The 23,986-nt window shown below is 40.6% G+C and overlaps 1 protein-coding gene across 4 annotated transcripts in view; it reads left to right on the top strand.

The window, feature by feature from the left end:
* LOC106808735 (tyrosine-protein kinase Btk29A-like) overlaps positions 1-23,956 on the top strand; it is a 30,068-nt gene extending 6,112 nt beyond the window's left edge. The window contains exons 1-18 of one of the 4 annotated variants that reach the window (XM_014811568.1): positions 8-28; positions 3,505-3,666; positions 4,454-4,549; positions 5,291-5,384; positions 14,757-14,983; positions 15,247-15,330; positions 16,042-16,106; positions 17,045-17,110; positions 17,452-17,580; positions 17,957-18,081; positions 18,315-18,389; positions 18,935-18,999; positions 19,228-19,334; positions 20,312-20,400; positions 20,629-20,827; positions 21,233-21,351; positions 21,607-21,767; positions 23,232-23,956. In XM_014811568.1, coding sequence (XP_014667054.1) covers positions 3,508-3,666; positions 4,454-4,549; positions 5,291-5,384; positions 14,757-14,983; positions 15,247-15,330; positions 16,042-16,106; positions 17,045-17,110; positions 17,452-17,580; positions 17,957-18,081; positions 18,315-18,389; positions 18,935-18,999; positions 19,228-19,334; positions 20,312-20,400; positions 20,629-20,827; positions 21,233-21,351; positions 21,607-21,767; positions 23,232-23,309 — 1,938 coding nt within the window. In that variant the 5' untranslated portion in view covers positions 8-28; positions 3,505-3,507 and the 3' untranslated portion in view covers positions 23,310-23,956. Of the gene's footprint in view, positions 1-7; positions 29-3,504; positions 3,667-4,453; positions 4,550-5,290; positions 5,385-12,456; positions 13,019-13,502; positions 13,613-14,756; positions 14,984-15,246; positions 15,331-16,041; positions 16,107-17,044; positions 17,111-17,451; positions 17,581-17,956; positions 18,082-18,314; positions 18,390-18,934; positions 19,000-19,227; positions 19,335-20,311; positions 20,401-20,628; positions 20,828-21,232; positions 21,352-21,606; positions 21,768-23,231 lie in introns of those variants that run through there. The other 3 variants (XM_014811567.1, XM_014811570.1, XM_014811569.1) reach the window with 3 other exon arrangements.
* The last annotated feature ends 30 nt before the right edge of the window (positions 23,957-23,986 follow it).

The following is a 23,986-nucleotide window of genomic DNA, read 5'->3' as shown; positions in this document are numbered from 1 at the left end:
GCGGAAAGTCAACTCAAGATTAACGAACGTAAGGATAGGTCTAGTGATTGAAAAGTACTGTTCTCGGGAACCTTATATAAAGCCACACTTATTTAATCCCAGCCGTGTAAAACTGCACAGCAACAGTTCAATAGCTAGGTGATGTGTGGCTGATTATAAACGCAGTGGCTGGAGGTACGGTAGCCGTCGGTCGTTCAAGCCCCTTTTTTTCCGTTAGGTTAGGGTTAGGATTAGGGTTAGGGTTATGGTTAGGGTAGGTTTAGGGTTAGGATTAGGGTTCTAGCTCAACTAAACTCAAATCGTGAATTTATTTCCCAAGGCGTTATTTCGAAATCTAGCGCCACCACGCCATCTTTGTTTCGTTAAGTATGAAAGCGAATGGACTCCCGTACCCGTAGCCTCGAGACATTAAGATACGGCTAACCGTAGCCACTGCCGATTATAAACCATACCGTACTCCATAGTTTAGCTGCCACGGTCTATGTCTCCCTGGGCACAGGCCCTTGAAGCGTTTCAATAAAATAAAATGCTAAATAAATACTACGAAATCTATTTACTATACCAAATTCTTAATGTTTCTATGCTCTCTTTAGACATTCACCTATTATTGCGACAGTTTCCGCGTAAATTTCGTTCAAATCCTATCTGCAACAATACGCTGCTGGCGGCCATTGCTCTCGTGGCTGCACTTGTGCACACTTACACTTATTTATATAATATTACTATATACTATAGTGCTATAGTGCTATATACTAATATATATATAAGTGTAAGCGTGGCTGAGAGGGTCTATGTCCCCCGGGGTAACTCGCTGAATACGGTATACCGAAACGTACCCTGGTACTATCTAATATGCCGAACCGTACCTCCCCTACTCCACTAACGAGTCTAGGGAGTCGCCTATGCCTACTCCCTAACCCGAACATGAACCCTACCCTAATCCTAACCCTAACCCTAATCCTAACCCTAAACCATATCAAATAGTGACCAGGGTACGTTCCGGTATACCGGGTACGTTCCGGCAGTACCCTGGTGGACATAGACCCTATGAGCGTAAGCGTGCACAGTGCAGCCGCGAAAGCAATGGCCGCCGGCAGCGTATGTTGCAGATAGGATTTGGACGGAATTTACAGGAAACTGTTGGCAATAATAGGTGAAAGAGAGTATAGAAACATTAAGAATTTGGTAGTAAATAGATTTCGTATATATTTAGCATTATATTTTATTGAAACGCTTCAACTTCAAGTGCCTGTGTCCCTGGGTACTGCCGGAACGTACCCTGGGTACGGTCCGGTATACCGGAACGTACCCTATTTAATATGCCGGACCGTACCTCACCTACTCCACTAACGAGTCTAGGCCCTAACCCTAACCCTAACCATATCAGATAGTTACCAGGGTACGTTCCAGCAGTACCCAGGGAGACATAGACCCTATCAGCCATAGTTTAGCACACACTGTGTGACACACTGACACAGTGTCACAGGCACCTGGAATGTTTCAATGATAAAATTATAGTAAATAAACACGAAATGTATTTACTACCAAAGTCTTAATGTTTTTCTACTCTCTTTTGGCTATTATTAGTATTACTGATATTGATAATCTGTAAATGCTTTTCAAATGCTCCTCTTCATTACAAACTAACACCCCATGCCACGCGCTGTCGCGAAACAATAAAAATGCTTATTTGACTTACTGTGTTTTTCTCTCTATAAATTTACGGTCACAAATTGTGATTCATTTTGGTTTATAAATTATTATTGCGATATACAGATGGCAATCGTTTCTATAATGTACGTCGATGGTTGCTCAATTAAAACTGACCTCTTCTTACTCACTCATTTGTGTCCTTTTTTGTGGTGAGCTACAGTGTCATTGACACTTTCATTACTATTTATTTTCATATTCGATTAACTAATTGGTTGGTGCAGATGATTGTTTGTTGATTATAATTGATCATCCGAAAATATGACACCTCGTCTATGTAACTGATACAATGATCCATCTTGACAACCAATTGATCTATCTGGCTTGCTGACTGACAGGCATCTTCAGCTAATTATCGTTGCAATAGCGGCATAATAAAAACCAACACTTTGCAACAAAGTCCCACAAAGTCAACAATTTGGCGTGCATGCGTGAAACAAAAAACTTGTCCAGCTTGAACAACCTATTAACCAAAATTTCCAAGTTGGGTCCATGTCAATCACAAGGTGAAATCAACAGAACAGCTAGGATAAGGTAAAAACACTAAGAAGGTTTGATTAACCAGACATGGTAAATGTAGAAACAATTATAATGTACAATGATCAACAAAACAAGAAAGGTAAAAACATTGATAATGTATTATCAACCAAACAAGGTAAAGGCGGAAATAGTGATAGATACAATCAACGAAACAAGGTAAAGATGAGAAGGCATAACATCAACTAGACATCAGACCTACTAACCTTACTAGCTTACAGGCAACGATAATAGAGAATTGAAACGGCTCCCAAGTAATTTACGCATTCGCAGATTAGCAGTAGCAAAGCAAAACCACAGACAAATGAATACATTAGCTTATATAATTAGCATTAGTTAATATAATTAGTATTCGTTAGAGTCTCTGGTGAAACGTCAGCGTTGCAGTCACCTGCGGGATGGATTTACGTTATCTCTCTCCATCTCTCGCTGACCCAATTCTAGAGGCACAGACAGGCACTTATTAGACGCCCTCCTCTAGCTCGCATCTCTGAGTAGGTGACGCAGTGACTCACAATGCTTTCAGTCTTTGTGTAGTACAGTCTTTGAGTATTCATGACACTTGAATGATCAATCCATCGTGCTGCTGTGCCGAAAGTAAGCGCGAGTGCCTGCGGAATCGGGCCAGTGTCAGGCATTGTCGTGAATTGTAGTAAAATTGCTGTGCGCCTGGAAGAAATGTTCTGCCTTTTCACGGATGATCTGCCATGGGAGAGTTTCTGGGGCATCGATACGTCTGGCTTTATGTTCGATGCGTGCCGTGAAGGCGGGCCCGTCCGTAATGATTTCCGAGAACGTGACGAACAGATTTACGTGTATGACTGTTGGTGAAAGTGGCTTAATGCGTCGAGATGACGCCTGCGGGTTAGACGCGCGTACAGTTCGATTTCGTATCTTGATTAATGTTCTCGCAATAGTCATTCGTACGTGCTCGATCGTCTGTTCTCGTCGCGCATGTACGAAACAATAGAACGGGCGTAGATTTCGCGGACATAAAACACGGTACCACGCATTAAAAATGCACATACCATTTTGGCATGTTCTCTTTTCTGTCCGGTTTTGTGCATCTTGCAGCGACATCAGCCTAGGACTGTGCAGTGAAGCTAGCTCGTTGAAGGCAAAAGCATCCTGTAGGTCACCACAGAGTCACCGCAGTAGACGTTAGATGAGCGCTGTCGCTATGCGGCACTTGTTATAGATTAACATACAATGTGTTCTCTCTAAGATCTCATTCATGCTAATATTACCTATCCCTAGATAATGGAGGATCGGGCCGACGCTGACGGAATCAAACCAATCCGTCTCACGTACATGATGAAGAGATCTCTGGGCAAGAGCCGCATCAAGCCATATAACTACAAGATGCGCTGGTTCATGCTGACCAACACACACCTCATCTACTACGACGGCACGGCAGAGGTTTGTCGATAGGAGATCATCTTGAGAGTACTGAATTCATGTGTAGTTCCAAGGTTTCTATGAAGGTCTGGAAAAGTGGGAAAGTACTGGACATTTAAATTACCATTTTACTAGTCTCGAAAGTGCAGGAAAATAGGCCATCGCCCTGGAAAGTCTTAAAAATAGGTTATTATTAATTATCTTTGGTCCTGGAAAGTCCTGAAAAGTGAGCTCATTTCTATTGTGTCCACACATAACAGAAGATAGTATAAAGTTCAATTTACTAAAGATATAGGCTTGTTTGCTGCCTGAGATGCAATAAAACTTGCTTGAGGCAAGAGTTTGTTCTTAATTGTTGATTGGAACATACGAGGCATTTGGGTTAATTCTCAGGGATCTGGAAAATAGACTTTCTAAGGCCTGGAAAAGTCCCATAAAAGTCATGAAAAATGTCTTTCCTTGGGAGTACGAAACCTGTAATGAGTTATATATGGCATTTGAGCTAGTGACCTTGGTTTAAAGCACAAATTTAATTATTTCGACTACATGACAATAACACAATATCCACTGTTAATTTTAGTTATTGGGTAAATTGAATTTGTTTAATATCAGAGTGAAAGTGCTAAAAATCGTTTAGACGTTTGGACATGTAAGTACTAGCCATATAATAGTACCAAAGTGTGCTGAATAAGACAAATGGGTGCAACAATGTTGATCAGTTTCAAGACTTCTCTGTGTGTTGCTTTGAGCAAGTTGGTATGTAGAATAATTAAAACTTGTTTCAACTAGATTATTGCATATTTTACAGAAAAAAGACAAAGAGAAAGGTCGGATAAGTTTATCAGCTGTTAAAGTCCTGGAGGAGGTTGAGGAATCTGCGATTAATAAAAAATTCACATTACAGGTAAATGATAACAATTAAAGGGATCCTTTACTCTAGGTTCTATGGTTATTTTCAGTTAATTTAGGTTAATATTATGCTACATAAAAAGTTTCATGGTTCAATCACTATTAGAAATAATTTTTTTTTAATGTTTTAAAACTAACGACTACAGTTTGATTACAACGACATTGTCGCCACTCAAAGCGCACGATCTGAAAAGTTGCGCATAACGACTTTTTAGCCAAGGGCTACAGACTGAGGGTGTTTCTTATTTATTAATTTAAACGCAAAAGGATTGTAATATCTTATAAACGACATATAGTTTCAGTTATATTATAGATAAATTTGTCCTAAAATGAGCATCGTTCGGTTAAATAGCATTTAGGTATAAATATAATTGCACCTTTGTGATTAGCCCTCGGTCTGTAACGTGAAAAATATATTGGGAAATGCGCAACTTTTTCAGGGTGGCAGCACGGTCGCGGGTGTCAATGGCACCGTTCAAATTTTGTAGCGTTGATGTATAATTAATTATAACAATTAAATTAGGTATCTGGTAACAAGTACGTGTGGGTATAGACGATTTGTTATACAGTGTTACAGTAAGTACAGTTGTATGCAGTAAAATCCTAGAGTCTAGTATCCCTTTACGGGTTAACATTCATACAATAGTGTGAATACATGTGCAAGCAAATTTTTTAGGTGGTTGTACTTAATTGCATGTGTCTATAATAATATGTGTCCATGTATGGTTGTTCACAGATAGGGTACAGGGATGGTGGGAAGGACTTCACACTGTATATAACTTGTAACTCCATCCATCAACAGAGTGATTGGCTACATTGTTTACGAGAAGGTAATGATAGTTTTGTTGTGTAATACTAGACATTTTGAAAGTTCAGAATCGTGTGTTTGCCTCTGCATGCATAGCAACTCTGCATATATGTGACCCGCTCCAGCAAAACCAGGATTAAGTAAGAAATTCAAAAAATTGAGTTATGTGCATATCTGAATAGATCATTTAATTACCTTTAAAATGATATATAATATTTGGCTATATCTAAAGAATTGACCGATCTACAGCAATTTGAAGATCGGAACCCGACTTATTGCGGAATATGCAGCTTTTGAGATAAAGCGTTCCGGGTAAGGGGCCCAGTCGGGGCTAAGAGGCCAGGGGCCGGTTTGAAGGGCGCCGTCGCCGCTCAAAATTTATTTTTTATTTTTTATTTTTTTAAATTAAAAATGACCATAATAATCTAGAGATATCTGAACCTATATATCCGGATTAAATATGCACTTAGGAACTTATTTTTGTAAAAATCTCATTTTTGTCCAGGTAGGCCATTTTCAGCATTGACATGTGTGCGTGCTCATTACTCAAAACAATGACTTGCGACTTAGTTCGTATTATGCGGGAGCGGGTCGCATATGTCTTTGGTTTGTTGACACATACAGTGGTTAGGAGCATCTTTATTACCTTATGCAAATTACTGTTAACAAAGTATAGGGAAAGGATCTCATGAGAAACAAATAGCATCATTATATAATCATACTAACAAGGAGTCAACAAATAAAAGTTCAATTGTTGCATATTAAGGTGAAAGTAGCAATGTCTGTTCTAAAGACACGTTAGCTTTACACTGACATTTGCTGTCACGCAAGCAATACCTTATAAGTATTGTAAGGGTCGGAAAAACTTATTAAAACTAGACAGAGGGCACTCAAAAAGAGTGCATACCTCCGCGAGCGTGTAACATGTATACATGTGTATAACATCTGGCTCGCTGCTGGCTGCTGCTGGCTGGACGCCTTAAGGTGAGCTGCTGCTGACTGGACGGCCTAAGGCAAGCTGGTGCTGAATCGATCGCGCCAACGCATGTAACGTGTATACATGTGTATAACAGCTGGCTCGCTGCTGGCTATACACACACACGAACACACACACGAACGCATCACACGAGAGGGATCACATTACTTCCCTGCAACTCCGTTGCGCGGAGGTAAAAACCCACCTTACTTAAAGGCCTGGAATGCTCTAGGAAGACTCAGAACTGTAAAAATGCTTTGCCTGGCGTATGCATATGATCCCTGTACAACAACAAAATCTGTGATTCCGTGCCGATTTTTCCGCTTGACGAAGTGCTGTGGCCATTTTGTTTTGTTTTGCATTATCAATTTTATCAGACAGCGATTGTTCATTAAAGCAATGAGTTCACATGTTCTTCCAACCGTTCTCACGTGTTCTTAGTCATTCTGATACCTACCTGTACTCCTTGCGTAACACCAAGTGTATACAGTATAGAAGACTGTACAGTCTACAGTATACAGTCTTAGAACACTTATATAATGTGGTTTTCAACAAATGTCCACCGATCTGCATTTCAAAGTAGATACACTATGTTACCTTTATTGCCATGTCAACATATATATATATATATATAATATAGTATTAGTAGTACATACAATAGTCGAGTACCAGTATAGAACAATATACATCAAGTAAACAAGCACTCTTGTTTTCTGGCAGCAACGTCACATTTCATTTTTGCAAATCTGATACAGGCACAAGTTTACTGTTTATTTGTTTTTTATGGCCTATAAATAATTAACAGAGCAAACTCGTAGTAGTTTTTAGCTCACCTTGACATCGTCAAGCTGAGCTATTGCCATGGGTCGTCGTCCGTCGTACGTCCGTCCGTCCGTCCGTCAACATTTCGCTTCGGTCAACGATAACTCAGGAACCGTTTGGCCCACATGTTTGAAATTGGGTGTAGTTGTTACTGCTATGCTCCCATATTGAACGTCCTATTTTGAAGCACGCCAGTCGACGTACTTTCGAGCCACGGCAATTTTTTGGCAAAAATGGGAATTGCCATTAGTCAGTTCAGGTTCAACGAATTTTGCTCATTTTTAGCTCATCTGACATAGTCAGATGCAGCTTGCTAGATACTTCATGATCGTCCGGTCCGTCCGATTACCCGTCCGTACTCACCGTCTGTCAACATTCGGCACACAATCTAACGGCTCGACTCCACTGCGTCACGATATTCTGGACGTGGGGTGGGCTGGGGGGGCGTAATCGGAAAACGATTGGGAATTGTCAATGTGGGTCAAAGGTCAAAGATCAAGAGCGTGTAAAAGAACGGCGAACATTCCTCCTTACTTAATGTATAGGGAGGAAATGCAAATTTGCCGACAAATCTAAACGGCCTACTAGGCTTCGTGCTATAGCCGGATGTATAGCATCATTGTAGGAAAAACCATCACTGTGCCGAAATTTGTTGAGTCACAGACGTCAAAAGGGTCAATGACAGTGCAGATTTTTAGACATTTTTGATGAACATCGGTCTGACGGCCAACGATGTTGGAATAAAATTTTTTTGTTTATTCACAGGACCTAAGCATTTTTATGCCATTATTGAAAGCACCATGAAATCTACTTCTTGACCTACATGCGAAAGAGTAAAGGTCAGATAACCTTTTGACCCTCAAGACGGCGGGCGGGGGGCGGGTAGGAATTAAACATGAGTTTGTTGACTGTCTGTTAGAAAGATTTCATGCCGGTGTTTGACTAGTAGACATCACCATATATACATGCATGGATGTATGAGCTACAATGTCACAGTGAATTTCAAAAGCTAATATTTGGTTAAGAGGTTTTATGCTGCCTTAATCTTCATTTCTATGATTTCTGCTACTGTCAGTATGTTACTATTACGTATGCACTGCAGTGGCTAACTGCCAGTGCATGTGTTGGTGGTATGTGTAGTTATTTGCCTTGCTTTAATTGGATTACAGTGCACTCGTCTATTGCAGCCTGTAGGCTTCCGTAGTAAATGGATGAGTGCTTACCTATTCTGTCTCTGAAAATCTAGTTGTTGCTACTTAGCTACGAATGGACTTCCATCTTTAAATCTGAAGACACTTAAACGTTATACGCCATCTTCATGCAACTTTATAACGATACAACGAACATTCCTTTGAGAAGTTACCGTTACCATCCCTGTGCATTCATCTGTTTCGGCGTGTATAGTGAACACATTGGGACTACAGGATTTACTAGAAAACGACCACCACTCCACACAGAGTCACCGCAGTGACTTTTAAGTATGAGCCATGTCTCCGCCGGCACTTGTTGGTATTGCGAGACATAATAGGCTAGGTGTTTGATATTTAAAACAAAAAGCAAAATTACGTAATGGTTTGCAATTATATAGCTATTATATAGCACACAAACATGTTGTTGGCTTCACACTCGTCTGTAGTTCGTTTTACAAGATTTCATTGACAATATCTTTATGCAAAATTTGTATTTCCTTCCACCTGCCATAAAACTAACGTCTTATATTAGAGTTAAAGATTTACAACATGTCCCGGAACGCAGCAAACCTATTTATTTAAAGCCCATCACTTACAAACGGTATAGCGCCACTACCCGGTCATCAAATTGTGATTCTTTGTTTATAATTAGTTATTCGATTACTGCATGCAATTTTCTATAATGTTAACCGTCATGCGTTGCTCAATTAAAATCTGACTCTTCTTACTCACTCATTTGTGTCCTTTTTTTGGTGAGCTTACGTTCATTGACTACTTTCTATTACTATTTATTTTCCATATTCGCATTAACTAATGTTGTGAAGTTATGTTGTTGATTTCTTAATTGATCATCCGGAAAATATGAACTCGTCTAACTTAATGATACAAATGATCCATCTGACAACAATTGATCTATTAGGCGTGCTGACTGACAGCATCTTCAGCTAATTATCGTTGCAATAGCGGCACTAATAAAACACCAACACTTAGTGCAACCAAAGCTCCCACAAAGTCAACATTTTGGCATCTGCATGGTGAAAACAAAAAACTTGTCCACTTGCAACAACTATTAACCAAAGTCAAGTTGGTCCATTGTCATCACAAGTGAAAATCAAAGAACACTATATTAATGTTAAAACACTAGAGTTTATTACCAGACATGGTAATGTAGAACTTTATATTATGTACAATAGAGCAACAAAACAAGAAGGTAAAAACATTGATAATGTTTATAACCAACAAGTAAAGGCGGAATAGTGATAGATAACAATCAGCGAACAAACGGTTAAAGATGAGAAGGCATAATAACTAGACATCAGACTACTAACTTACTAGCTACGCAACGATATAGAGATTGAATAACGACTCCAAGTAATTTACGCATTCCAGATTAGCCAGTACCAAAGCAAAACCACAGCAATGATACTTAGCTTATAATAATTAGCGTAGTTAATATAATTAGTATTTCGTGGAATTCTCTGGTAAAACGTCAGCGTTGCATTCAACCTGCCGGAATGATTTATCGTTATCTCTTCCATCTCTACGCTGCACCCATTCTTAGAGCCGACAGACTTATTAGACGCCTCCTCTAGCTCCATCTCTGATAGGGACGCATGACTCACCAATGCTTTCATTCTTTGTGTAGTACTAGTCTCTGGAAGTTCATGACTTTGAATGATCTATTCATCGTTGCTGCTGTTGCGAAAGTAAAAGCGCACTGCGTAGTGCCTCCCGAATCGCGACGTGTCAGAGCATTTTCGTTGATTGTTATAAAACTTGCTTGTGTCGCCTCGAGAAATTTCTGCCTTTTCACGTATAATCTAAATGCGTGAGCAGTTCTGGGGCATCGAACGTCTGCTTTATGTTCGATGCGTGCTGAAGTGGGTCCCCTCTCTAATGTTCTGAGAATCGTGACCAACAGATTTTACGTGTTATGACTGGTTGCGTGAAAGTGCTTATGCCGATAACGATATGACGCTCCTGCGGTGTTAGAGACGCGCTACAGTTTCGATTTCGTATCTTGAATCTAATGTTTCTCAAATGTCCATTCTGTACTTGATCGACTCGCCTGTTTTCGGTCGCGCATGTACGAAACATTAGAACGGGCGCTTTAGATTTGCGCGACATAAAACACGGTAACCACGCTTATAAAATGCACATACCATTTTGGCATGTCTCTTTCTGTCGCGTTGTTGCTGCAATCTTGCCAAGCTCACATCAAGCTATGACTGCATTGCATGCTAAAGCTAGCCTCGTTGAGGCCAAAGACATCGTAGCAGATAATATTACAGCGGTGCGAAATTACGGAGTCCGGAGTTCAAATTACTCTCCTGATTTACTTCGGACTCCTGATTGAAATTATGCAGGATCGTGTGACTTCCCTGATAAAATTTCGCCATACAAAATAGTTGTTTTCTGGAGCACACGCCTCGCTGATTACCGTATTTTTTCAGCTAATTCCACAAGAAATTTGGCAGACGTGCAACCGCATGAATATTAAAAATAAGCACATCGTTATTGTTAATTTCTTAATTTTGAATCCTCAGACTGCCGACTCCCTCATTTTTGCTGCGGTAGATCCGTGTTCAAAGTTAATTTCTAATTCCCTGATCATATATATCTATTATATTATATTTCTATATTATATTATACTATATATATACTAAATGTATGGATTTATACATTATTCAGAAACATTCAATCAAAGAATCTTCAACATTTTCGTTTCCCTGGCCCTGTGCCCCCTCAAACCGATATCGAATTTAATATTTGTAACACTTACTGTAATACGCGTTATTCATCTGTATACACACCTTATGCACTTCCAATCCTAAGCTTTTAGTAAAGGCATTCAAACACTAACAGCTCAATAGGAGACTAGCTTAGCTAGTTGAAAATCATTCTCAACTTTGAGATTTGAGTGGTGCGTTCATTCACGCGCGACTCCTTTTCAGTTGCTAGTGGAATTTCCTTTATTCTACGTCCACCTTATATAGCATTCACGCATCTTCTGCGTGTTCAGTATTTAGGGTGACAAATGGGGTGTTTGCTGAGAATCGATTTATTTTTTATACATCACAAGGATATGGGATGCACTAAATCCCCGTAATTTCAGTTGAAAGACAACGCTCGTGCGTGAAAGTGATGCGTGTGCCGCTGTTGCGTGTGCGCGCGCGCTGTGTTGTTTCGAATGATGCGCTCGTGCAGTGCGCGCGCGCGTCCTGTGGCGCTTGTGCTTGTTGCCGTGGCATGCGTGCGTGGCTTGATGGTATGCTGCGTGCTGCGCCCGTATGATGTGTGTGCAGGTGCCTTGTGAGCTGTCGCGTGTGCGTCTTGCGACGGTTGTGTGCGCCAAATCATCTTTGCGGCATGGTGTGTGTGTTTGTGTTGGTGTGTGCTGTGTAACTGTGCGGTTATGCTGCGCGTGCCGTGTGCGCGGCGTGCCTCCTTGTTGTGTGCGTTGATGTGTTGTGTCGCCGTGTGCGTGCGCATTGTTGAAGTGCGCGCCGCGCTTGTGTGACTGTTATGTAGTGTGCACGAATTGACGATGCTCACGTGCGTCGCTGATGTGTGTTGTGCTGTGTGGTGTTTGTGACGTCGCGCGCGCGCGTGTTTGTGTTGTGGTGCTGTTCGCCCGTGGTGCGCTGTGTTGTGTTGTGCCGTGGCGTAGTGCTGCGCGGCCTATGTACCTTGTGTGCGTGTGCCTGCGCGTGTGTGCTGCGCCGCCGGTGTCTAATGTTCGTGTGGTGTCGGTGCCATGATGTACCTGTCGCGCCGCGCTGCGTGTTGTGTGTGTGTGTGTGTGTGTGTGTGTGTGTATGTGCGCGTGCGTGTGCGCGCGTGGGCGTGTTGTGTGCGTGCGCGTGTGTGTGTGTGTGTGTGAACGTGCGCGCGCGCGTGTGTGTGCGTGTAGCTGTGCACGTGTGCGTGTGTGCGCGCGCGTGTGTGTTGTGTGTGTGCGTGCGTGCGTGCGTGCGTGCGTGCGTTTGCGTGTGTGTGTCTGTCCGTGTGCGTTGGTGATGGTGTGGTTTGCGTAATTGGCAGCCGTTTACTCGCCTGACTGCGTGTGCCGGCAGCTGTAACATTTCTGTGTCAATACCTTTCTGGTGAACAGTCTGCAAGAAGAGATCATTGATACAGATGACAGTGTAGCCGACCAACGCTGCATGGGTGCCTGCCGTGCCTTTTCATAGCGTGTGCTTAACCAGCCGACGTAAGCGTTATGTAACATTGATTCTGCCACAATACAGATGTCTGCGGACGGTGTATTGGCACTCGGGGAAGAGATAGCACTACGTTCACTTTGGAATTTTCGAAGTTACTGGTAAACTTACCAAAACACGACCGCTTTGAGTAATTGTGTATAGAATGAAGGAGAGTGAGCCGTAGTGTATCTGTAATCGTGGTTCAAGATCTCCATTTGATCAGAAACTGTGGGGAATACCCCATGCCATCAGTTTGCTCAGTGATCCATATCTTCGGTGTGACTTATATTGTTTGCATTCTGGAACACGATTGCATTATAGCACGTTAATCTATTGGAGTAGATGCGCTGCGTGTATTCCTGCATCGTGTTCTTACGGTAACTTCTGAGTTTGCGAAACGCTGCATCCGTCCAAATTGTCACCATGGTTACCATGTGCAGAGGAATGCATCATTTGTCCATGGGTATGTTTATGCTTACGCGCAGTTTCTTAGATTTAAAAAAAATTGAAAGGGCATACAGCAATTCATTTTTCGTAAATGCTAATGGGTGAGCGACAATGTATCTGTTCAAAGTTCAACATTTACGTGATTTTATTTAGTTACCTTGTCAGTGCAGAAGTTTGAGACAAGTATATAGACATATGTATATTATAATTAACAGCATAATCTCCGACCATGCTAGAAGATTTTTTAATTAATTCTGCAGCAAATATTGCCCAAAAATCAGTATCCCTGTTTACCACAATTCCCCTTTTAATTTCATATCGTCCTCTATGTGGGTTAAGAACTTAAAGGTGAAAGGGGTGCAAATTAACATTAAAGGATCGCAGCCTGAATGTGTAATGTAGATTAAGGAGACCATACTTTAATAAGCATCTAGATACCGTTTACCATAGATGCATAGATACCGTTTAGCTTATAGCTGATAGTGCATATATCGTTACAGATTTGAGGCATTGCTTACTCACGTCTCTAACTCTTCCCGCACAGTAATATTATATACTGCTGCGCCACGATGTACCAGCTTTGGAAAATATTATGGCTTCGTGATAAAAAGTATGTTGATAAATTTTTTATGCAATAGGTTCATCTGAAATACTATATCTTACACAGCACTCTGCTTCCGCGAGGATGTAGTATCTGCAGTCTTATATATGTTATCGGAATTGGGTTATGTTGCCTCACAAGAGTCCTATTATGAAGTAGCATCATCTTACTCGTGACGCAAATATCTTGTATTATTCTCTTAATATTAGGTTGTTCAGCTGTACAGTGTGTTGTGCTAGGCCATCAGTCATACGGGATTGCTGGTAGCCCGATGCATGATAACTGTGACTCAATCATTCTATTTCAGCGCTAGTATTATAGTGAGTAAATGCTAGAGTGGTTAGTGCCTGAGGCTGTGCTGCAAATGCTCTTCTTCAACACGCGTGCTAGACTGCATTGTGACGCGGACATTATTCATGTTGATAGCTGTACTCGGCATAATAAAAGTGTGCCCTATTTAAAATCCAAGGCGTCGTGGTAAAGTTTGCACTTTTGAAGTTTGGTGCGTAATGTTGTTGACACAGATTGAACATTTAAAAGTGCTACGTTGAAGATTTTATGCTGTGACCACGCTCAGTGCTTGCATTGTTGATTATTCGTTGGGTTCGGTTACGGCTACTCATCGTTTATTGATTCTGAGTAATAGCTGTAGCCTCTGGTTGTAGAGGCTTCTAGGTTTAGAAAGAGAAATATAAAACAGCTACAAATGTACGTAGCTCTAAAACAGGTGTGAACCATCACATAGTCGTCTCTGAAATGCTCACCCACCCCCACCCCCGCCATACTGCACGTTGACTGGGACCTGTGCCCTCCCTTCACCCGTTTTTTTTTCGCCGGAAATTTGCCCTCTTCCTAGGAATCTTCTTAGCTTATGACTTTGATTTGTAGTAACGAGCCAAATATTGTTCTTCTCGTTAATCATTGTTGTTCACGGTAATGTTAAAATATACGGATTATTTCTTCCGTCACACTACACCCCATCAGCACTCTCAGTAACAATTTAGAGTAACACTCTTAGTTGCTCTCCTAGTTAATTGTCGTTTTCCCCACTAATGATACGTGTGCAATTCACGTTGTATGCCGTCAGCGCCTTCAGTAATAGTTCGTAGTAACGTTTTTAATGTGTTGTTCTCTTGCCACTACCCTGTTTTAGTGTGCAGGAACAATGAGGTGCTGTCGCCGACGTATCACCCGGGAGTGTTTAGCAGCGGCAAGTGGAGCTGCTGCGACAAGATCGCGAGATACGACGCCGGCTGCGAAACCTCGACGATACTGTCAAGCAAAGCCTCGCCAGACATGACCAACGGACGAAAGGAGTCAGCGATGGAGAAGAGCCTACTTGGCATTCCGCCGATACCGCGGACCAAACCCCCGGAGCAGGTCGGTGTCTTTCAAGGGCAGAATTTTCTGTGTTGAATTTCAAGTGTTGCCTTTGGTTTACTCAGAAATTTCAAGGCGCTATGTTTAGTTGGAGGGACACCAAGGCAAACATCTCCTTCAATGAAGAGTTATCAAGGCCACATACTATTTAGCACCGTTTTCATTGCAGATATGTATGAGAATGTATGTTTATATAGACTCATATAGAGTTAGGGTTAGCTATGTATTGGAAAAGTTGGTAAACTCATTATTTTGCATTTTAGCCATCTTCTTCAACTTCAAAGAAATCTGTGATAGCACTGTACAACTTTAAGCCCATAGAAGGAGGTGATCTGGCTTTGGAAAAGGTACAGCATTCAATGTTAGACTATCTATTTACAGGTGCTAGTAAAGTTAGTCTCTCTCTGCATCTCTGCCTGTTTCTCTCTTGCCTCTATCTCTCTTTCTCTCCTCCTCCCACTTCACCCCCGTCTCTCTCCATCTCTTCCCGCATTCCCTTTCGTTTTCTCTCTCTCTCTCCATCTCTTCCCGCATTCCCTTTCGTTCTCTCTCTCTCTCTCTCTCTCTCTCTCTCTCTCTCTCTCTTCTGTCTCTCTCGTCTCTTCTCTCTCTCTCTCTCTCTCTCTCTCTCTCTCTCTCTCTCTCTCTCTCTCTCTCTCTCTCTCTCTCTCTCTCTCTCTCTCTCTCTCTCTCTCTCTCTCTCTCTCTCTCTCTCTCTCTCTATATATATATATATATATATATGATTATATTATATGTGCCCATCACTAATTCATTGTTTTTGTATACAATGTCTTTCTACACTAAAGCTTGATATGTACAGACGTTAGTAGGTAATAGAATGCTATATTATACTTTACATGTTTACATGTGAGTAAATTAAAGAGTTAATCTCTTTAATAATACTTGATTTGTATATTAGGAAATAGCAAATATTACATCAGGAATCTGCATACGGTTAAAATAAAGCTTTTAAATATACTTTTAATTGTAATTGTTTGTTCTTGCATTAGTTTAAGTTGGCATTTTATCAATTTTTGTATGTATATGCACTCCAGGGTGAGGAATATGAGATATTAGACTACTCGAGGGATCACTGGTGGCAAGCGAAGAACAAATATGGGTAATTATCAAAGTTTGTTTTTACGCGATAAAACCGTTGTTAGCAGACACCAGTACAGAACAGCCACACTAGTCTAAAAAGGATAGTTACAGCATTTCCCTTAAGCGTCAGTTATACAGTGAAACTACGTCTATAGAACCTGTCTATGAAGGGCACTTTTAGCATTTAACTCGAACGACAGTTATGCATTGAAACCACTTCTGTAGAATAACCACCTGTCTATAAAAAAACATTTTTGGCATTTCCCTCGCGTGAGAGTTATGCAGTATAACTACCTCTAAGGAATGAAAACCTGTATTATGATGGCCAATTTTGGGAGTTTTTCTCAAGTGGTCTCCATATACAGGTTTGGTTTAAATTTCATGACAATCATCACTATATAGTCAGTTGCATTTATGTGGATCTGGCACATGTGCTAAATGTGTGAACATGTGAGCCATACAGCCATATAAGCCATGCAGGTTTTTTAGCAATTATGAGAAAGCTGCCAAAAATGTGTTCTCCTCATGGTTCCAGATTTTGTTGACAAAGTGTTGATTTAACCAGTATGTATATATAAGCAGAGTAATTACATGTGGGTTTAATAGGATTATATTTGGATTTATCCGATCCATGAACTGCAGGAGTATAGTATGGGCAAGCAAACAGGTTGTTCGACATCTGCAATAGAGTTTCAAATTAGTCAAAATTAAATTAAATCTGCGGGATATCATGATTGATTAAATTGATTATGAAACCAAATGACTAGACGTCAACAATATTGATGATCATGTACACCACTAATAAGGAGGCACACCTGTAGCAATTGTGGGTAGTCAAATGAGCAATAATCACTTTTTTGTTTTTATTACTAGCAATCAGTATTTTATAGGGTACATAGCGAAAGAAATTCAATTTGTAAAAATAGATTATATCTAATCTGTGTGAATATTTTTTAGACATGTTGGATTTATCCCAAGCAACTACGTCGAAGGAAAAACAGCATCTGGTCTAGAACAGTACGAGTGAGTAACCAGCTTAGTGATGTGGTCATTTAAATTTCATAGAAGCACGCATTTCTCTGTGCGTGTGCACGTGCTTCTAGGTGGGTGAGTGAGTGCACATGCATTTATCTGTGTTTGTGCATGCCCGCTTATGTGTGTGTGTTATGTCAACAGAGAAAGATACAGAGCAACCGAGAATGAATACATAGCGACATGAAAATCATAAATGTTTACCAAAATTACAGTTTTTGTATTATCTCAAGCCTTTGACTAGTTGTACTAGGTGGTATGAGAGGGATACAAGATGTACGTTTTTTTCATCCACTGGGTGATAAGAAAGAGACATGTGCTTATGTTTGTAGGTGGTATGAGAGAGACATGACCAGGCAGAGGGCAGAGGAGCTACTACGAGCCGACGGAAAGGAGGGCTGCTTTGCCGTGAGAAATTCTTCGACACCAGGCCTCTACACACTGTCCGTGTTTTCCAGGAGGTGTGCAATTTGAGTTGGCATGCTAAAGTGCTCTGCTTCTATCACACTACCATGAATATATATATATATATATTTATTTATATATATTTATATATATATATATATATCAGGGTTTTCCCAAGGAATTTAGTACCTGTCAATTCCATCATGCCTTCAAAGCTAAAGTTATTTTGTGACATCCCATAAGTCTTCTGATGTGCCTTAATTGCCTAATCGACATGCAAACGTTTTTGTGTTGCATGTATTTTATAAATCACATTTTAAATTTTTTAATGAGTATTAAATATTTAAATATGTAGAGTATACTTACTTTATTGATGTCACTCTGTTCAGAGAATGCCTTGCTTTTAGGTAACACTGTTCGTGTTTTTTTTAGTCCGAATCTGCTAGTGAGGCATTATCATATCAAAAAGCAGCCGAATGGACAGTATTACTTGTCGGAAAAACACCTGTTCTCAACGATTCCTGAGCTCATCCAATATCACAAGCACAACTGTGGTGGTAAGAATGTCCAGTCGTCACTTCCCTGTACGCAGTTGTGTGTGGAATATTGTCAATGTCAAACATTTCAATTCCCGGTCCGAATATCTTGGACGTATAGTTCAACTGCACATTTCTCTTTCAATTTCAGACTTATGATAGTCATAACTATTGGTGATGTTTCAGATGTCGAGCCCCTAGTTGTTAGAAGTTATTGGAAGTTAATTTATGTTATGTTAATTTATGATCTTCAGGTTTGGTTACGCGGTTGCGCAACCCTCCTAGTGGAAATCTAAGAGTAGCGCCAACAACTGCTGGTCTAAGTCATGGTACGTTTGCAGTTAGACATATGATAGCAGTCACTGCTATAGAACATATGTGCTTGTCTCAAAAGAATGCTTTTTGGGGTTCACTTGAGTGGCAGTAATGCAGTGAAACCATGTCTGTAGAACAGGCATCTGCTTATAAACGATATTTTCTGGAGTTCCCTCAAATGATTTACAGGTTCGATTTGGTAGCTGGATTCTCTTTGCAGTAAGCAAGTGAAAAAAGTCATTTTCAGCTTCTAGTTTCCACAGTGTCAAGTAGTTTAGAAAGTTTTGTACTGAAACAAGCATACTGCTAAGTGTGTGAGTCTGCTATGTTGAATGTCACCTACTGCCATCTGGTAACTAACTCTTGCTAACAGGTGAATTAGATTCATCGTATAAATAAATTACTCTTAATATTGTTACGAAAATCCTTATTATTCTAGTATATGCTGTGTATATTTTCCTTATACACTTGTCTGTGACATTTATATCAGTGGATTAAGTTTTTATCAAGTCGACCTTGTTTAGTTACCTTACTATTCTGCTTGGTAATTGCATTTTAGACAAGTGGGAAATCGACCCCAGTGAACTCACATTGCTGGACGAATTAGGCAGTGGCCAGTTTGGGGTGAGTTGAATCACTGTCTGAATGTATTGTTGTAAATCTGCAGTAAGAGTTGCCAGGTTTATTGAGGTGCATGGAGGTTTTAACAGCACTTAAGATATTAAGGTTTAGTTTTTTAGTTGTTAAACATTGGGCTTGATCATATTTCCTTGGGAGAAGCCATTAAGTTAAGGAAGAAGAAGTATGCGTCGTGGATGTGATCTATGCATTGTCTATGATGGCTCATTGCAGGTAGTGCGGCGGGGCTTGTTCCGAGGCAGCATCGAGGTCGCAATCAAGATGATGAAGGAGAACACGATGAGTGAAGACGACTTTATCGAGGAAGCCAAAGTGATGACGTATGTGCTGCCATTAGTAATGTTAAAGCCGTACAATGCGCATCCATACGCTAATTTCTCCAGTACTAGACTAGCAAATACTTTGTGTCATGCATAATCACACTACCTTATGACAAAATAAACTCTAGTTCCTCCCATTTCACTGCACGTTGTCTTATAAAAGGTATTTGAAAATACCTCCAATGTTGTTCAAATTCTCCGATGTTGTTGACAGTTTCGCGTTGCTTTCCCAAGCAACCGTGCAGCGGTGCTGCGGTACAGCGGTACGGGTGTAGCAAAGATAAAAACATGTGACGTCACCTAACCACTTCGAGGCTAAATTGTTTGGCAAACAAGTCGGCGTTGGTGCCAGAATGCCAGTTTTCTCACCTCTTTCTGGTTGGTTTTAAGCAAACGCGCAGTGAAATGGGAGGAACTAGAGTTTATTTTGTCATAAGGTAGTGTGATTATGCATGCCACGAAGTATTTGCTAGTCTAGTACTGGAGAAATTAGCATTTGGATGCGCATTGTGCGGCTTTAATATTAATACTTAATAATAAATTAATAATATTAATATTTAATCAATATTAATTGCAGCAACGTTAGGAGTTGCAACTAGTTGACCGCTGTCTTAGCAGCGTGTGCTGTAAGACTTGTTTGAAGGACTCGGATGTTTTCGTGAAGTACTGCTGTCTGTTGTATCATGTTTAGGCAACTTCATCACTGAAGCTAAAGTGATGACGTATGTACTTTGTGTACTGTCTCGTTGATTTTGAAATTGAGAATATATTATGTGTCGTCTAACTAGCCGTGAGTGTTTAGTTTACTGACATTGGGTGTATTTGTGTATGTGTAGACTTGATTGGCATGAAATTTAAACATAAGGGGCAGGTGACATTTGTTTATTCTGTGCTTTAATTTTGTGATGCTGATACAAAGCTATTTTAGTAGTCTCGCAAATATCTTGAGCTTCAGTCATTCACTGTATTGTTTCTAGGCAACTCCAACACCCTAACCTGGTGCAGCTGTATGGAGTATCCAGCAAGCAACGGCCCATCATGATCGTAACAGAATTCATGAAGCATGGTATGCACAAACACTGTTAGCAGGATGTTTCCTCTATTTCCCTGCCTGGCACGAATCGAAGTAACTAATTCCTCCATGCTATTTTTAATCTGCTGGATTGTTAGTGCCTGCATATTTAGCCCAAGTTAAATATTAGCACACACAAAATTTCATTACAAATTTAATATTATTTACAAAGTTGAATATTATTTAGCACGTTTTGCGCATCCGTGTCCTTTTCGACGACAGGTGCTCTGCTGACATACCTGCGTAAGAACGAGTCACGCATCGTCAGCCAGGTGGCGCTGCTGCTCGACATGTGCGTGCAGGTGTGCAGCGCGATGGCGTACCTCGAGATGAACAGCTTCATTCATCGAGATCTCGCCGCAAGAAACTGCCTCGTCGGCAATGACAATGCGATCAAGGTCGCGGATTTCGGGCTCGCGAGGTAGGCCTGCTCGCGCGTGGCTGAACACGTGCGTTAGAGAATAGATGGTGAATCTACAGAGATGTCCGTATAGACTCCGTCTGAAACGCATCGTTATTAATCCGCATTTTATCGCATTAATCGCAATTTGTCCGATGAGCCGCCATATTGATGTTCGGTAGTCCATATATTCTGATTGCCACCACCTATGGTACTATCAACCACCATATCTTATTGTCATTAGCAGATCTTCTGAAGATTTCTGCTTAATTTATGATTGAGCTATTTGTATTTACAATTTAATAATTTATACATATTTATACTTAATTTATACAATTTAATAAGATTACCTGCTGTAGGTATGTTTTCGGATGCCTTATCTATGAGACCAATTTTTACTTGTCATGATAATTGTCATTGTTGCAGGTATGTCTTGGATGACGAGTACACAAGTTCGGGTGGTACGAAATTTCCCATCAAATGGGCACCACCGGAGGTTTTAGGTTACGCAAGGTTCAGCAGCAAATCAGATGTTTGGGCGTTTGGTAAGTTTGTACGTTTGATCTTTATTAAGAGGTTATTCTTAGATTAAGGACCCCAAGATTATTTTGATTAAGGGATCGATTATTATCTTACAAAAGATTATAGTTTTCTGTGGTTGAGTGTGAAAGTTAATGACTTTTATATCTATCATAAGCATCATCACATAGTAATCAGTCCTGGGCAAAATATGACATGATGTGAAACTGTGATGATGCGAAAATAAATCAGTGAATAGATGGCGTGCCTATCCGCTGTAGGTATCCTGATGTGGGAGGTATTCACGGGAGGCAAGATGCCGTACGGTCGCAACACGACCAATACGCAGACGGTGGAGCTGGTGCAGCGTGGCTTCCGTCTCGAGAAGCCTGGATTCTGCCCTCCCGAGGTTTACAAGTTCATGCGCAACTGCTGGGAACAGGTGAGGATGCTACTGACTGTAGCATCGCGGTCCTCTGTCATTTCATGTGATATGTAGGCTTTCTTCATACATGTCGTATTTCGTGCATTAGAGTTAAAATCAGTGACCGTGTAAATTTGCAAATGACATTTTTTGTGAAAATTTTTTGTCTTCCATTAAATTTTTCATCACTCTAATAGCAATCTTGTTATTGGTGGCTGCATTACCATTTATTTACTGTGGTTATCTCTATAAGAAGTAAATTTACCAGGTGAAGAGCAGCATACTTTCTAGACATTAACTAGTGACACCCAGTGATCAATGATTTTTGTCATCATTGAACATTAAAATACAATATCAAGAGCTAATAATACCTAGAGTGTACAACGGAAAAACGGGAAAATAGTGCTATTTCACGACAACATTATTCTACTTTGCCTGCGAGTTTATAATAATTTCATGGTATCAAGAGCGGATAATACCTAGAGTGTACAACGGAAAAACGGGAAAATAGTGCTATTTCACGACAACATTATTCTACTTTGCCTGCGAGTCTATAATAATTTCATGGTATTGCATTAAGCAGAATTCTTTGCTCTCTAAAACAACACCAACCGCTTGTCAATACGATACTCCTAGGCGGAGATATCGGCTCCTAAACCTCCCCTCACACATGCCAAACGCCGTCTCGAATCCACTTCTGTCCCCATCCTTCACGCGGCTAAGCGTTGCTTCGTGAGAGTTCGGTTTTTCCGCCATAATTTTATGAATGATTTTCGGGTGCAGTTGCATAGGTGACATTCGGGGGCATCGCCTATGCCCTTATCTCCCATTATCTTTCCTAGCACGGCTAATGCCCGTCATGATGGAGCCGGCAATGTTTTTTTAATTAAGTCTCTACAACGCAGCTAGTAAGAGTACCAAATTTGGGCATGTGACATCAATTATCAGCGCTCCAAGCGGTGACGGAAACCGATAGCCGAAATGCTTAGACGCGTGAAGGATGGGGACAGAAGTGGATTCGAGGCGGCGTTTGGCATGTGGGAGGGGAGGTTTAGGAGCCGATATCTCCGCCTAGGAGTATCGTATTGACAAGCGGTTGGTCTTGTTTTAGAGAGCAAAGAATTCTGCTTAATGCAATACCATGAAATTATTATAGACTCGCAGGGAAAGTAGAATAATGTTGTCGTGAAATAGCACTATTTTCCCGTTTTTCCGTTGTACACTCTAGGTATTATTAGCTCTTGACAATATTTATAAATAGCCAGAAGTTTACCTTATACTGATATGAGAGGACCTGTTGTTTTGTGGGTTAGGTGAAAATAGTTTGTTATAATTCACTAGAATGCACTATTTTGCAGACAGTTAGCAACGTTCTGGGGAGCATGTGCCCTTGTACACTACGTTGCGGGAGAATGGTCGAATTTTCCAGCACCAAAACCCGTTAGCGATTGTGTCTCTGATTGATGGTTTGTTTCATTTCAGACTCCGGAGCAGAGGCCGTCATTTGCAAAGCTTAAAACACTGCTAGAGAGACTGCAAGAGGACAGAGATTATCACTGAGGTGCAGCAAAGTACGCGGAAAAATACCGAGTATCTCGGTCCTCATCGACAATAAACTGTCAATATTGCTAATTACCGCGTAATATTGTACCTGTCAATATTGTAAATGTACCGCTTGCATTAAACCAAGCTAAACAGGTGTCAATGTCAGGCAGCTCAAACCTAACACACAGTTAGGTGTTATCAGTGCTGTCACTGTAAACGTGAACACTATGTGTGGTTCATTGAAGACCAATGTATAGTGCTGCGATAGGTGTGGCGTATGCAGAGACGTGACATTTTGGCATATTAGCACCCAGTATGGTCAGCACACTGGGTATATATATACACATGCACACGCACGTGTATACTGTAGGTCCGATATAACGTGGAATCACTGATAACCTAATCAAAGGCTATACCTCAATTAACTAGGAATTGGTTAACACCCATTTTTCTTTCTTTTTTCTTAAAATATCTATAAATATCTGTCTATTGGGGTAGGTCTTGCCCAGTCTGATACACTGAAAGTGCACTATTTTGCTCAGTCAGCCTATTTATAAAAAGTGTAAACTCGACATAAAGCGGACTCAAACGGTCTGAGGTTTTGGATTTCAATCTGCCGCATTATATCAGATCTGCTCTGTATATATATATATATATATATATATATATATATATATATATATATATATATA

This window comes from Priapulus caudatus, unplaced genomic scaffold (genome assembly GCF_000485595.1).
Source record: "Priapulus caudatus unplaced genomic scaffold, Priapulus_caudatus-5.0.1 Scaffold300, whole genome shotgun sequence".
NCBI lineage: Eukaryota > Metazoa > Priapulida > Priapulimorpha > Priapulimorphida > Priapulidae > Priapulus > Priapulus caudatus.
This window is presented reverse-complemented; position numbering and strand designations above follow the sequence as displayed.